Consider the following 15,948-nt stretch of genomic DNA (forward strand, 5'->3'; position numbering starts at 1 on the left):
TTCTTCTCCACTTCTTGATAACTCGACTGCGATGCACACTCAAGTAACAGTTAAAAATACAAAACAAATATTATATAGCTGCGGCGGCTGCGGTTTCGATGTCCATGTTTGCGAGTAGCGTCTGCCGATATTAAACTCAGACTGACCGATCAACAGACGTGTGGTCGTTTGTAGACATTTGTCTGCAGATGCATTCGCGTACGTCTGCGGACGTATCCACAGACGTGTAGTGGAGCATTTACATACATTAATGTGTGCCAACGAGGATCGAAGCTTTGCATATTTTTTGCTACTTATCCATAAGCTATTATTGTTCTGAGATACTTACCAACACCAGTACCGTAAAATGCGGTGAATACTCAGACCAACACCAAAGGTGATACCTACATAGGGTGATTATAATTCAAATGTAGATAACAAAAAAAACCTAAATAAGTTTCGCAACTTCGAAGTCCGATCAGGAAACTGTTATACAGGGTGTTAACTTGATTGCGTTTGAGCGGGAAATTATATCAGTTTTGTGTATTTTTTATTTGGCAGTCATTTCGCAACCCAATATTTTGAGTTTTTCAGTGTATTTTTCAGTCAAATCTGATTTTACAATCTTCTGTGACTCCACTTCATGTCATTTATTTGTTATCGGTGGATGTGAATTATAATGGCTTCGCTATTTTGGAAAATTATTTATTAAAAATACGACTGACGACGAGATGTCAAAAAAGAAGAAGTAAAAAAACATTAGAACATACTAACCATAGAGATAACGTTTACTTATTCTAAGATTGGGAAACTTGTCGGCAACATACCCCACCCTAGTGCTGGTTCAGCACTTTTTATCAAAAGATATTCGGGCGAAGCGCGTGACTGGTCGCTTCCAGCAACCGGACTGAGTCCTGACCTCGACAAGCCAGACCCTGCCATCTTTACCTGGCAGGGCTGCCTCCACTAAGCCTGTCCGCCAAACGTTCCGGGGAGCATCAGGCTCAATATGACATACTAAGTCACCCACCTGTAGTGGACGTGTCTGCTCCTCATTCCATTTCCTCCGCGGAATGAGCTCTGGCAGCACCTCTCTCATCCACCGCCCCCAGTACATGATGGCAAGAAGCTGTGCCTTCCACTGTTTTCTCAAATTCAGTTCAAATTCCTCAAACGCTCCGGTCACCGGAAGGTTTGAGGAACTTCCGAGAAGAAAATGGTTAGGAGTACGGCCCTCCGTGCTTCCTGGTTCCACTGAAACGTGCGTCAATGGGCGGCCATCACCATGTTTTCGACTTCAGCCATCAGCGTGCTAGGTTCTTCTTTAGGGGGCCGTTCTTTCAAAAATACCTTTACAGTGCGACAAACTTATCTGTTCCGGTGAGATCGAACTAAATTGATTCATATCTCTTTACTCACTAATAAATTATATATTAATATAGATTAGATGGGTTTATTAAAACCGCAAGGGCGAATTACCACTTTGGGCAAACTTAAAATCTTATAGATTGAAGAAATATTAGACATTTATGGGAGCTGTCACCGGAACAGATAAGTTTGTGGCACTGTAAGAGTTTTTTACGCTCCTCACCAATCGTTCCCTATCATATTTTCAAAACGATCAAATAAAAAAATCAAATAACAGATTCAAAGTTTTTTGTTTAGAAAAAAAGGGAGTCAAATTACATCGGATGACTTCTTTTGGCCCGCATTGTATTATCCTTTCCCCCGGTTTTAAAGGACATAAAGCTTTTGATTGGCCATCTAACGGTCTGACTGTTGACAAATTCCGTAGGAAGGGTGCCCCAATCACAAACACACTTGATATCACTAAGTTATTTATTAATGCAACAAAATTCAGTAGTTTCTGATAGACACATTCACAAATAACGAGAATTTATAATAATGTTCACGAGTCGTAAGTCGCAACCGGCCGCAAGCGTATATGAAAAAAAAACATGGCGGAAGCTGGAAATAACTTCCGTTTGCAAAATATACAAAATGTATTTACTTTAACAATTCACTTCTTATTATGTTTATAATTATATTATTTTTATTTAACAATGCGATACTTTACACTTATCAAGTGGTTAGTAAATTTATTTAAATACTTACACATTTTCTAAAAAAACATAAACTAAAATAGTACCTAAAATATTAAGATGTTATAAAACTACCTACCTACCTTAAAAGATAAAAAATATTTTCTAGGTCACCGCCGTCGTTTGGCAAGGTTCCCAAGAGGCTGGCCGCATTGCCCCGCTGAATGGCGAGGCTTATCCTTTGTCCTAGGTATGTGCCAGCCCTTTGGTCGCCGGAGGCGTCGATGAGCCGTGTCGCAATTTCCTTGTATATACGTTTTGCATCCGGCCCCCACGGACCCAGCGTCTCTACGCCGAAAGGCACAAACATGTAGCCTTGTCCTAGGGCTGCATACTTGCGCCTTTTAGCCGCCTCAGCCGTCGCTGCCGCCGCACCTGCCTTGGTCGCGGTCGCTGGTAGGTGTGACTGTGCCAAGTGTCAACGCATGTGGCATCCCATACCAGCGGCCGCCCATTCTTCCAAGGAATGAGCGTCATTCCGTCCGGCCTCTTGCCGTCGTCGCGCGCTACTCCTTTTGGGCTCCAGTACGGCCGGGACGCCAGCACTGGCAAGAGCTCGGCGGATGACGTCATTCAGGGCGGCGTGACGCGACAGTCGGCCTGCGCTGCGCTGACACGCTAGGCCGTGGTGGCCCAGCTCATCGACTCCACCGCCGCAACGACAGTGGTGTGGCTCATTAATTTTGGCGCCAAGTCTCAGGCTGATTGCCAACGAGAAAGTCGACCTGTCAAGGTGGGTCCCTAAGATGGTTGACGGGAGTGCATGTAGCCAATACCCTGACTCCGGCTCCGCAGCCGCCATGAGACGGGCTCGCTCTGCAGGGTTTTGTGCCGAGTCTATAAGGTTTTTTTGGACCTGTGTACAGAGCGGCTCGTCCCAGAGCCTCTGCGAGCCAGGCACAATCGGGAGGCTTTGGCTCCGGCCAGTAACATCCAGCCATGCGTTCTGGGTAAATAATTTTTCCATAGAGGTCAGAGGTGCTGTGAGCTGAGGACAGGAACGCCGGCAGTGCCACCGCGGATACACTTCTGATTCCCGTGCCTCCAAATCTTATTGGCAATGTTGCCTGTATCCAGGACTTGTCGTTAAGCGGGCAATTTAGAATTTCGACGAGTGTTTTCCTGACCAGGTCGTCTAAAGTATTTAGGAGGATTTTGTGTTTCCAAAGTGTGGTACATCTCAGGACATAGTTAAATTGAACTTTTATTTATTAATTTTATGTTCGGAGCTAAACTATTAAATTTCTTGATTATTTGCTCTTTTTCGCCAGGAGGTATTTGTTCACTAAAAAAAGTTCACATTTGGAAAAATTTAGTTTTAATCCAATCGAGTCAAATTTATTTATGATATTTTGTAAATCTGAAAGGACTGTGTTCGCTTCACCCCCCAGTGTCCCGTCGTCTAAGTACCACACATACATTAAATTTGGAGGCAAGGGAAGAGATATGTGGGTGTATCGCGAGGCTGAAAATGGCCGGACCCAGCGGGTCGCCCTGCTGGCAGCCGACGGCTGATTGTAGGAGATTGTTTTTATATATTAATTTAGTTGGTTTGCTATAGCATTGCCACATGTAGTGGAAGATGTCGGGGATGTGGTCTTTAATTTCTGTCAGCAGGGCGCCCCGGTCCACCGAATTGAAGGCATTGGCTACATCCACCTTCAGCAGCACCTCCCCGCCGCCGTGCTGCAGGAAGCTGCGCGCCGCGTGCACTGCGGCCTCACAGCCCCCTTTTGTTTCGAAACCGAGCTGTGTTGATTGGAATTTAGACGAAAGATGATTTAAAATGTGCTTGCAGCAGATTTTGGACACCATGCGGCGGAGAGTGTTACCAACAGCGATCGGTCGTATGCCCCCATCCTTTTTAAGTAGTGCGCATAAGTTGGCGCCATATAAGAGGTCGACTATATTATCGCATACTTTGCCCGAGAGCATTAGGTTCGCAAGCCGCGTCACAGCATCCAGCAGCGTCCGGCCGGCAACTCCTGTAGCTCCGCAAATCAGGTCTTTCAAATGTTGCGGTGTTAGGCCGTCGATGCCACCGGCCGACCCGTTCCTGAAGGATGCGATCGCGGCCTGCACCTCTTCCTGTGTTGCCTCGGGCGTGCGGGCAGAAGGATCGGGGGCATCCGGCAGAGTCAAGGTTGCTGCTGGAGGCGGGTGCTTCGACTCCAGCGCTGACAGGGTCTCCGGGGTGTCGGGGGCGACTGCATCACTGGAGAAGAGAAGACAGGCGGTTCCCTTTATGTCCCCGTCATTTAATTTAGAGGCTACTTTTTGGGTAATATTGTTAGTTTTATGATTGATCAAAAGAATTTTCCTTGTTTCTTGGTTTTCGTCCGGATGGCTGCAGTTTTTCTTAATTTTCTGGGTTAGGGAGCCCCCTGCATTATCCTTTCCCCTAGCCACGTGCAGTGTCCGGTACGAGAAAGTCAGTAAATTTTTCCAGCTGCTTAAGTCATTTTTATTGTTGACGTCGTTTATACAGGACGACAGGGAGGTCGCTAACGACGACAGGGAGGTCGCTACTGTGGTCCTCGCCCCGCGCGGTATACGCTTGACCGTGGGGCGGGACTGCTTGTAATTACTTATCTCGCGCCAGAGCTCTGCCGCGGGGGTCTGTCGGCCGTCGTCGGCGCCGCCCGGCGCTGCGGGCGCTGGGGTGTTCCCGGCAACCTGTGGTGCGGCACCTGATGTTTTGTGGGCTCTGGCTTTATGGATATTTAGACCTCTCTGTCCCCTGTACCGGCGAGACCCGCTGGGGCATTCAGGACACTGTACGAGGTCCTGTGATGCAGTCGATGAAGGCTGGCTAGCAGCCTGAGACATGCGCCAATCTGAATGGCGTAAGTGTATACTTATGCAAAATACTTATTCTAAAACTATGGTAAATTGTATAACCAAATAGCGATGGATAAATCACACAAAAAACAATGGATATCCCAGGATCCATAAAATGAATAAAGCGAAAAAGTACAGAGTTTCGTCCGCATACAACACTGCACTAGGTTCAAGGCCCAGAGTAGGCAGATGGCACAGGATTAGGGCTGGAACTCGCCGCTGCGGCGGGATCCCGACGCCGCCGCGCGTCCGCCGCACCTCGCTCTGTGGTTCATGTCACCGCCGTGGCCGTGCCGCGGGTGGAGTCGGCTGCGGTGGGCCCTGCGAGGCACCGCTTGTTTTCAATGAACTTGAGGCCATGGGATATACCCTACACTCACTGGCCTTCTTTAGTGCTTACGGCTATAGGATGTACCGCACAATAACTGTCTTTTCTGGCTTTCTTTACTAGTTATATACCGTAATAATTGTAAATAATTTTTATTATAAAATTTTCGATGTTTTTGTTGACGTGACCATAGACCACCTCTTTATCAAGTTACTTTTATTATTGGGAACATAGAAACATACTGATATCCGTTTTGAATAATAGAACAATTATACAGGGTGTTAACTTAATTGCGTTGGAGCGGGAAATGGTAGATACAGCTGATGATACTGAACACGATAAGACATTAAAAAACGTATTTTATTTGCTTTAAGCTGACCAACATAAAAAAGTTTTATTTAGTACATTTTAAAATTTCATAGTCATCCTATTCAGGTTTAGGTACGTTTGACAGAATGACCATGAACTTGAAAGCCAAGATCAAGGCCAAACAATTCAAAGCCAAGGTCAATAAAAAAGTATGCGTGCATCTGCACCACACTCGTGGAGCCACATCGTCAAGGTACCTACCGAGATTTTGGGTACTCAAAGTACCCAATCCATTGTAGACATTTCATTTTACTCCATAAGTATCACTTTATTGATACACAATTATCTTTTATGAATACAGAACATTTTCATTTTATGCTTCATAACATAGGTCACACGTATTCACAGCACAGCACAACATAAAACGAAATGAGGAACAAGGCTTGGTAATCAAAGGATAGAATTGTAAGTACCTTTTCCCTTTTAGGTAATAATTGTAAAAAATGATTGTAAACAAGTAAACAACAATGACTGACTGACAGACTAGATCCACAGAGAAGGTAATGACTATCATAAATACTCGATGGTTATGATACGCAAGATTGTTATTATTCTACTGGTATTTAAAGTGAGGCCATACTTATTATGAGGATTTCCGTACTATTCGTCATCAAAGACGTCTCAATCGCAAGTACACAACACAAATCGAGATGAGCGAGTGTAAGTAAACCAATTCGTCATTGAAGTAGACCCTGTTATCATCCTGTTATGCATTGTGGTCTTTTATCTTTAGCTGCATACAGACCGGCCAAACGAACGCCAACGAACGGGTTTTGTTGACCTTCGTTGCTCAATCTGCCCCTGTATTATGTATGATAAATGTCCATCGGTGGGCGTTCGTTGCGCCGGTCTGTACGCATCTTTAGGTAATAAAAGAAAAATAAAATGTGGTGAGTATCAAGGGTGAATACTAAACGCTTACCTTATTCTGAGTAAAAAGGTTTAATTATTGTTCTGAGCTCCTAGAAAGTCATAAATTATATTCTGTACGATCTATCAAACTTTATGACAATCAGCTGTTTAATTGTTGATTAGTATGTCATTAATCACCATGAATAATTTCAATTTTATTTAATAATTGTTATTACCTACTGTGTAATTAATTACAATCATAGTTACATCAAATAAATTATGAAAAGTGAAGTTGATAACAAATTTACAGTGTGTGTTCTTTTGCAATCGAATGTTTCATTGGTTATGTGTTTGTGTAGGGTGACCATGTTTTTGATTAAGGTAAAACTTTCCACTTTACTTTAGACTTTAAACATAAATATTCGACATTCTGATGTTTTTTTTCTTAGAAACGTGCTTGGTTAGACTAATACTAATCCCCATTTCCCGCTCAAACGCATTCTAGTTAACACCCTGTATAGACAAATGAGTCATTGGTCTGGGCAATCCCAGATCTCAGAAAAATATCAAAATTATAATCACCAAAAGCCATTTTGTTTTCATTGTGAAGGGCTTTTCTCCAGTCCCCATTACTTGGCCTGATTCTGGTAGGTTACTGCCCTGTATGTGCATCACTGTGCCCATCCAGCGATCCAGGAACGTAGGTTTCTGCAAACAGCCTAAGAGTCCTCTGAGGATTTATCACTTCTTCTGAGAAGAATGAAAAATACTTTTCAATTATATTCTAATTTGTAATCTTACGGAACGGAATCCTGATAGTTATTAATTTTAGACATATCAGAGATCACAAACCTTTTTTGGCTGGGCACTTTTTCAATACGAGTCTGGACATCTGAGAATATAATAATTTTTTAAAGTCCATGTATCCATTTTACTAAGTGCGGCGCTCCAAATTGGATTTACCTACGGTGAGAAATAATTACGTACCTTTTCATCACAAACAGTGAAAAATATAAGTACTTAAAGAAAATATATTTGTTTATTAAAATCTCTAATCATTACTAATATCATCATCATCATCAGTATCTTCATCATCAGCATCGCTGACATGAATTATTAGAGACTCTGTAACTCTGTCAATGAAATCGTCGAGAGTGCACATCTTATCTCCCTCTTTGATTATGTGGCTGATGCATTCTTGCCATTTCTCAGTAGTAACATTTCTTATACCTTCCAGTAATAGTTTTTTTTTTAACTTGTGTTGTGTCTTGCGACATGCCCCTTCACTTGAGCCCACACCAATTCTATAGGGTTGAGCTCACAATGATATGGGAGCAGTCTAAGCAGAGTAACTTTTGGTATATTTGTGTTTCTCCTGAACACTTGTTGTTGAAAACTTATTAAGGCGAAGCGAAGCTCGCGAGAACAGCTAGTATATTGAAATATTTTTGTATTAGTTTACTTGGGCAAGTAAATATTTAAATTTATTTTTTGTATAAAAACATTTTTAAAAAATCATTGCCCAGAAATGGATCTAAATTTTTCCTTTTATCGGTGAAGAGCTTTTATAGTAGCATCACTTATGAAATGTCAGAATTCAGCCGGATTAAAAATTAGATTATAGTTGAATTAGTTAGATGGCTAATGTAAAAAAAAAAATTATAAAGTTAAAATAATTTCTAACGATAAAGCTCAACTGGAGCAAAATATTATAATAACAGTGAAGAAAATTTTACAATCCTAACTGATTCTGATTATTAATCTCAATTAATTGTTTTAAAATTTTAGAAAAAACATTAAATTTCTTTAACATTCTTCCAACCGCTTTACCGTGAAACCAAATCACGCGCCAAAATGGGAGCGTCCCACGCCGCCGCGACGTTTCTCGCGCAGCTTCACTGCGCATACCGCATCCCGCGCTCTCGCTCTTCACCCCCGCGCACCGCCGCTCGCGCCACTGACCAGCGGACCCCGCGCAGGCAGTCGGCGCCAAATCGTATTCCCGGCTAGATCTCGCTCGCTTGCGCCCCCTTCGCGAATATTAGTATTAAGCAGAGACTACCTCACTTGCATATTATACCTACAGTGTCTGTAGAACCTAACAATACAGTGGACATTGTGTTTTACCCTGAGTTTCTGTGTTTTACTACCTACCACTCCACGATATGACCTCTCAAAGTGCATAGAGATAAGATAGGTACTTAGGTACTTTACAAAGCTAGCTACAATAAAAAAAAATTAGGTATAATAAAAACAATAGCTAGCCAGGCTGATGCGCTGGCTGAGATCGCTACCAGCCCTCCGGTCCCTGGACACCTCGACCAGGCGCAACGAAAATCCTTTTACTAATCGTCGCGTATCGGGTCACCACGGCCACAACCCCAAACGGCACAAATATGTGGCTGTCAGACAGACCGTTGTATTTGCGCCATTTGAGGTTTTCTGCAGCAACCGCCGCCGTCCCAGCCGCCGCGGCGCTGCCGCTAGCTAGACAGTAAAACAAAATAATTCTTCACAACCCGGTTCCACAAAACTACTGTTCGAAAATGCATTCTATCGTTGAACCTATCGTCATCAAAAAGTACTTTCGGCTAACCGTGTTATCGGACAAGCATTATTTCGGTGAAGCAACCTTGTAGTCGATCTGTGCCTTTGAGGAATCGCCCTATCGGAGAACAATAATTAGTAAACGGTTCGGAGCTCTACAAAGTCCAGTTACAATATTTTTACCTTAAAATTGGAACAAAATCTTGGTTGTGTTTTATCTAGTGTACTCGTCTACTAGCGTTCTAGTTTGCCGTAACACAGGGTAATTGTCATCGGCTACAAGCTATGTACTGCTACTCTTGACACGCAAGACGGTTATTCATATTGCGTTAATATTGTGCTCGAGTCAGAACCAATTTCAATTTAGATTTGGTACTCTTGACGTCAATTTGGTTACAATTCGGTTTCACTTAAAATTTGGTTACGATTGTTTGAAACTTTTTTAACGACTTTGTGAAAGAATGAATGAAAAGGATAAAATAACAAAAACTGACGTGAATAGTGTCAAGTTGACACGATTCATTCATGACCATAACACTTTTTTGTTTGTGAAAACTGTCTGTTGTTGTCAAGTTGTAGTAGGTAGCTACTTACCGGTAATAAATTTGCAGTAGATATTATAAAGGCGTAAATAAAGCTCTCGAGTGCTCTCTCTAACCTGCCCAACGCTGTCTACTAACTTCTACCATGGTAAGTAAAGTTATTCACGTAGAGGGAGAAATCAAGTTTATTCAGTTACTTTACACAATATGTAGGTATGTAGTTGCATTAATTATCGTATGCACAATCATTAATTTGAGTGTACTTCATTTCTTCAGAGTTTTACAAATCGGCCAACTCTTCGCCAAACCGAATTGTTGGTGGAGTTTTTGGAAAAAACTCCAAGCCTAGCCAGAGGCCTTCTTAAAACTGCACACGGCCGGGCTGAATCGAAAAAAAAATGGGCTACACTGGCATCAACCCTGAATGCGGTAGGTGGTGCAGTTAAAGACGGGCCCGGCTGGAGCAAAGTAAGTGTAGGTATATATTTATTATAACTAACCTGATTTTCTGTGGTACCTTTGCATTGCCTTGAAAAGTTTCCCAGTTGGAGTTCCAGGATAAAAAGTAGCCTATAGTACTCAGGGATAAAATATCATTGTAATGATGAATGAAATACTATGGTATTTCATACACAAATTAGTCCTCTTTATAATAATAATTATTATTAGTTTGAAGATTTATGATTAAGTCTGTAATTACTGTTTTTTTTACCACTGACCTTGTACTAAAGTATAATTAATATATAATCTACCTTTTAAAATATTATATACTTACGTATTTTTTTCATATTTTAGTACTGGACCGAGAAAAAATGTTTTCTCAAAATAATTTGTGCTAAAAAGTCGGCATCAATGAGACGCACAGGGGGAGGACCCAGCGATCCCACACCCCCATTTTCAGAAATCGAGCAGAGGATGGTGGCGGTCATGGGTGGTGAGGAGTTCGCCACTGGAGACCAACACCTATCAGTCAACCCCTTTCCTGCTCAGGAGGTAAATACACAAATATTTTATATTTGTTTATTCATAGATATTTGAAGTGCCATACATAGAGAGAATTGTTCTCCAAATATACCTAACTTTTATTTCTAGACCGCAAGATGCCACACTCCAATTGAGGTGCCCGAGATGGCTGAGATTCTTGTAATAGTTGAGGCAGACCCAGAGCTTCCGGATGTTCAGGTAAATATTTGACATAATCTCACTGTTAATGATTTCTTACAATGTAAATAAAATGCATTAAGTACTTTAATTTTATTTTCTAGGCATCAGAGCCAACGATAAATGTGGAAACAGAGGTAGAGGTTCCACCGAGGTCAGCCCATCCACCTCCCACGGTGGAAAGACCGAGGCGCCGCCGTACACAAGTTGACACTGAAGTGGACCGAATGGCGTCAATTGAAGAGAAGCGTGTAGAGGCTGAATTGCTCACAGCAAGGGCTATGCAAAGCATAGCATCAGCAATTCGTGATGGGGCAGCATTAATTGCTAGTGCATTGAACAATTACAACAATAGACAGCATTAATTGCTAGTACTAGCACGAATTGCTGATGCTATGTTTGCATAGCCATAGATTATGTATTAAAAGTTTAATTATTGTTATGTTGAGGTTTTAAAATGAAAATATACTTTCAAATTTTACACACTGTTTTATTAAATTATTTACAAAATAAAAATCAGCGAGAGGCCCAAAGTAATTGGACCATTTGCGCCCGAGCTGCCTCTCCCCTCTGCAACTCCTCGTTACGCTGGCCCCCAGCCAGTTCTACCTGCACCTCATTGTCTGCAGGAGCCAGTGCACCGGGCAATTCCTCATTTGCCTCTTCCATGTTTACAATGTGTGCATTGTTGCATATATTATGCAGCACAACGCAGGCATTTATAATTTTGGCCTTTTTCCCTGTGACCTAACAGGCACCTCCACCTTGCCTTCACCACACCAATGGCTCGTTCTACGGTGTTGCGTGCTGTCCACTGTTTTTTGGTATAGTGCTCTTCTGGCGAGCCAACTTGAATTGTTATTACGAACACTTCACCATCTCCCATGTTTAATGAAGCTATTGAAAACTAGTATAGTGGTACCAACCCAGCAAAGCCACCCTCTCTCCAGTTCTTTGCAGATCCATCACATGTTGTTTAACTGGGTGTTGATTCCAAACGTGGCTATCATGCGATGCACCCCCAAATGATGCATCAACACAAAGTATGTTGAGGTCAGCATCGCATATCTGTAAACAATACATTCATAATAAGGTAGGGAATCATAAAAATTATTTGTATCTATTTTATGCACAGGAAAATATAATGGTATATGATAAAATATAATGATTAATGAAAAAAATGCATACTTACAATCATAACATTTCTTGAATGAAAATGTTTTCGGTTGAAGTACCGTTCCTCATTCTGTTGAGGCCGGATTATGGCCACATGTGTCCCATCTATACACCCGATTATCCCTGGGATACCAAACTTTTCATAAAACCTGTGTAAATAAGATTAACAATGATTATCAGATAGAATACTAAGCCCCTGTTCCACAATGTCTGGTTAGTGGCTACCTGTGAGATAAAATACATGCTGTCACTTTCTGTTATTATTTTTTTGACAGTGACAGCATGTATTTTATCTCACAGGTAGCCACTAACCAGACATTGTGGAACAAGCCCTAAATAGTAAGTACAAATTAATTGACTGGGTATATAAATTCAAGTAAGTATACAAAAACACAAAAACAAATTGAAAGTATGTAGTCAGAGAGTCAGAACTTACCTCCTTTTCAAAATTTCCCTCTTTTCTTGATTTTGAGGAAATTTTACCCATTTCCCAATTACAGTGGGGTGGTTCAATGCACCTGTAACCTCAGCTATAGCCCGCGATACTGATTGCTGGGACATCAGGGTGCCTTGGTTGTTACCGACCAGCCTTTGGTAGCTCCCAGTGGCAAAAAAAGATAATGCAACCAAAAGTTGGTATTAAGTAAGTATACATTCAAGTCCACATGCCAAAAAAAGAATCCCAATATCCTTACCCTATATCTCTTGGAGATGTCGCTTCTCCTCGTCGGGTCCTTCATGAAGGGCTGTATGTCTCCACATAGCTCATCATAAAGTTCTTTTGTGAGGCGGTAATTATCGATGAACTCCGCCTGTCCTATTTCCATTGCTTCGTCCAAATATCTCACCATTCGCCGCTGATTTTTGCGCCTCCAAATATCTCTTCGCTGCGCCTTGCGCAAAATAGCTATTCGTAGTGCTAAATAAGCCATAACACAGCACCTTTATAGTCTCGAATCCACACAAAACCACACAAAATCTCCACCCACAAGAATTGTGACAGCTATACTTTGTGAAAGAATTAATGAATGAGAAAAAAAATAAAAAATTGTCGTGAATAGTGTCAAGTTGACACTATCGAAGCGTCTGTAGTCGAGCGGGCTTCAGTGATCGTAAAGCCTCGTATTCACTAGGCGACAAATTGTCGCAGAACCTGTCTAGGCACATGTCGTCTACGTGTCGCCGCGACGTCGCGCTCTGTTCTGCGACGTCGCACGCGACTATACAGCGACATCTACGTGTCGCAGAACAGGTTCCGTGTTTTGGCTCGCGAGACAGAACTTCCTGCGACATCAGTCTAGCGCACAGAGTACTTTGTGTCTAGCGACCGTTGTTGCAGAGTGTGGACGCGTGCGCGACTTCTAGCATCAACATGCCCGTAGAAAAAACTTATTGACTTCCTCGGGCGACATTTCGGCGGAGACTGCTGGTGTGGACAAGCAACATGTATCACGACATGTTACCAAAATGTTCTGAGAACACGCACCGTAGATGTTCTGTAACAGTCTCAGAACTTGTGCCCTAGTGAATTCGAGGCTTAAAGCCTCGTATTCACTAGGCGACAAATTGTCGCAGAACCTGTCTAGGCACATGTCGTCTACGTGTCGCCGCGACGTCGCGCTCTGTTCTGCGACGTCGCACGCGACTATACAGCGACATCTACGTGTCGCAGAACAGGTTCCGTGTTTTGGCTCGCGAGACAGAACTTCCTGCGACATCAGTCTAGCGCATAGAGTATATTTTTTTTTACTAGGTCTGGCGACCGCTGTTGCAGAGTGTGGACGCGTGCGCGACTTCTAGCACGCAGCACTAACTGCCACGACTTCCTCGGGCGACATGTCGGCGGAGACTGCTGGTGTGGACAAGCAAAATGTATCACGACATGTTACCAAAAGGTTCTGAGAACATGCACCGTAGATGTTCTGTAACAGTCTCAGAACTTGTGCCCTAGTGAATTCGAGGCTTAACTGATCACTGAGGTTAAGCAACAACTGGCACGGTCAGCCATTGGATGGGTGACCAATTTCAAGTGGTTCTTTTCTGGAGGCTTCCGTGCTTCGGACGGCACGTTAAGCCGTGGTTGCTGCTTGGGCAGCAGTCCTTAATCCTAGTCAGAGGCCTGTACTGTATTTTATTTATGTAGTATGTAGCCTTGATGTATGTAACAAGTGTATCATTTGTTGGTCTTCAAATAAATAAATAAACACTTTCAGCACAAGCTTGCTTGTGTTGGGGTCCACCAACCCGCACTAGGCCAGCGTGGTGGACTAGGCCTAAACCCTTCCTTCATGAAGGGCTCTATGTCTCCACATAGTTCATCAAAAAGTTCTTTTGTGAGGCGGTAATTATCGACGAACTCCGCCTGTCCCATTTCCACTGCTTCGTCCAAATATCTCACCATTCGCCGCTGATTTTTGCGCCTCCGGATATCTCTTCGCTGCGCATTGCGCAAAATCGCTATTCGTAGTGCTAAATAAGCCATAACACAGCATCTTTAGTCTCAAATACCAGTACCACACAAAACCACACAAAATCGCCACTCACAAGTACAAATACAAGTAATAAAGTTACTTTTTTCTTCTTGCCTTAGCGATTGCGTATATCCAGTATGTTCAATATTGACAACTGTCAAAATGGTGGTCAAGAGTACCAACTTGCGTTCGTAACCGAATTTAGACTAGTTCACCCGAAAACCACCAAATACGGTATGCAAGGTGGCGCCACCATCGTGTTCCAGAGTGCCAAATGACTCGAAGGCAAGCGTGACACAATCGATTGCGCGTCGAGAGTACCACTACTGATCTCTTAGTGCCGATGAGAACTTATTAATGCTCTACGGTCCAAAATACCGAACTAAAATTTATAATAATAAGAAAACAATGGATTTTTGGAGTGCGCCAATCTTTAAATGCCATTTTCTCAAGTTTTATATTTTGTGGGTTAGACTAGGTGAAATCCAAGGCGACTCATGCAGGTTTTCTCATGATATTTTCCCTAACCGTAAGAACGATGGTTTATATTGTAGGTACTTAAATTCCAATGAACTCATTGTTACACGTCAATGCCGGGATTCAAACCCGCATCTCTAGCGTGAGAAGCAGGCGTTTACCCGACTGAGCTACCAACGCCGCTTGGTATCTAGTTGTAGCTGTATAGTTTTTTTCAATTACTGAAGCTGAATAAAAATTTCAATATCTAGTTACAAAAATAAAGATTTTGAAAATTCCCAACTTCAAGCAAATTCGGCATGCAGTCAGGGCCACTAACCACTACGCCATTCGACCGTCAATGAATGAAGACGAATGAAGGTTGAACCTAAATATGACATAATTATTACAGACAATCAAGATATTTCAAGAGTAATATTTTATTGAAGAAAATTTTAAGTATTACTACCAGGGAAACAAACTGACTATTTCTACTTTTAAGATGAAAATTTGATCTAAAACACAGTTTTGTATTACATATTATATTTTATACGTATAAGTACCTGGGTATGTTTTTATTTAATAACTTTTTTTTTTTATTATTCATACAGTGACAAAGACAAGACACATTTACTAAGGAGAAAAATTACATTAAAAACCAAGCTATACTACTACTTTAACAGAAGATGTGAATGTTTTATTTTATCTACATCGTTTTTGTTATACCTACCGTACCTATTTATTTTACTATGATATACTTGTAACATACAAAAAAAACATACAATGACAAAGATAGACGTTAGACACATAGTTATTTAAAAAGTTAAGTACGAATAGTATTGGGTATTCAAAGACAAATGTTGAAATCTAACAATCCTTACTAATATTATAAATGCGAAAGTAACTGTGTCTGTCTGTCTGTTACTCTGTCACGCCAAATCTACTGAACGGATTTGAATGAAATTTGGTATACAGATAGTGTAGACCCTGAGAAAGAACATAGGCTACTTTTTATCGCAGTTTTTCCGTGGGAATAACTTTTTAAGGCGAAGCGAAGCTCGCGGGAACAGCTAGTAAGTACTTCATAATTTACTTTTTCTTCTTTCACACTGTTATTCAAATAT

The 15,948-nt window shown here is 41.9% G+C and overlaps 2 protein-coding genes across 2 annotated transcripts; one reads left to right on the top strand and one right to left on the bottom strand.

Annotated features, from left to right (window-relative positions):
- Window positions 1-8,168: 8,168 nt before the first annotated feature.
- LOC105389798 lies at window positions 8,169-11,086 on the top strand. The gene is made up of 4 exons (XM_038122127.2): window positions 8,169-10,028; window positions 10,356-10,553; window positions 10,653-10,742; window positions 10,826-11,086. The coding sequence occupies exons 2-4, from the start codon at window positions 10,413-10,415 to the stop codon at window positions 11,084-11,086; spliced, it is 492 nt and encodes a 163-aa protein (XP_037978055.2). The 5' UTR covers window positions 8,169-10,028; window positions 10,356-10,412.
- Window positions 11,087-11,478: 392 nt separating this feature from the next.
- Window positions 11,479-12,523, bottom strand: LOC105389799 (putative nuclease HARBI1). Its single transcript, XM_048632859.1, has 3 exons — window positions 12,334-12,523; window positions 11,914-12,046; window positions 11,479-11,789 (listed from the first exon to the last, which is right to left on the bottom strand). The coding sequence occupies exons 1-3, from the start codon at window positions 12,456-12,458 to the stop codon at window positions 11,619-11,621; spliced, it is 429 nt and encodes a 142-aa protein (XP_048488816.1). The 5' UTR covers window positions 12,459-12,523; the 3' UTR covers window positions 11,479-11,618.
- Window positions 12,524-15,948: the final 3,425 nt, after the last annotated feature.

Source organism: Plutella xylostella, chromosome Z (assembly GCF_932276165.1).
Source record: "Plutella xylostella chromosome Z, ilPluXylo3.1, whole genome shotgun sequence".
Taxonomy (NCBI): Eukaryota; Metazoa; Arthropoda; class Insecta; order Lepidoptera; family Plutellidae; genus Plutella; species Plutella xylostella.

Excerpts from the sequence above, each read along its gene's own strand:
- LOC105389798 (XM_038122127.2), top strand. The coding sequence starts at position 10,413 with ATGAGACGCACAGGGGGAGGACCCAGCGATCCCACACCCCCATTTTCA. Across the intron at positions 10,554-10,652 it reads ACCCCTTTCCTGCTCAGGAG|ACCGCAAGATGCCACACTCC; the intron begins GTAAATACACAA and ends TTTTATTTCTAG. Across the intron at positions 10,743-10,825 it reads CAGAGCTTCCGGATGTTCAG|GCATCAGAGCCAACGATAAA; the intron begins GTAAATATTTGA and ends TTTATTTTCTAG.
- LOC105389799 (XM_048632859.1), bottom strand. The coding sequence starts at position 12,458 with ATGTCCCAGCAATCAGTATCGCGGGCTATAGCTGAGGTTACAGGTGCA. Across the intron at positions 12,047-12,333 it reads AGGGAAATTTTGAAAAGGAG|GTTTTATGAAAAGTTTGGTA; the intron begins GTAAGTTCTGAC and ends TTATTTACACAG. Across the intron at positions 11,790-11,913 it reads ATTCAAGAAATGTTATGATT|ATATGCGATGCTGACCTCAA; the intron begins GTAAGTATGCAT and ends TATTGTTTACAG.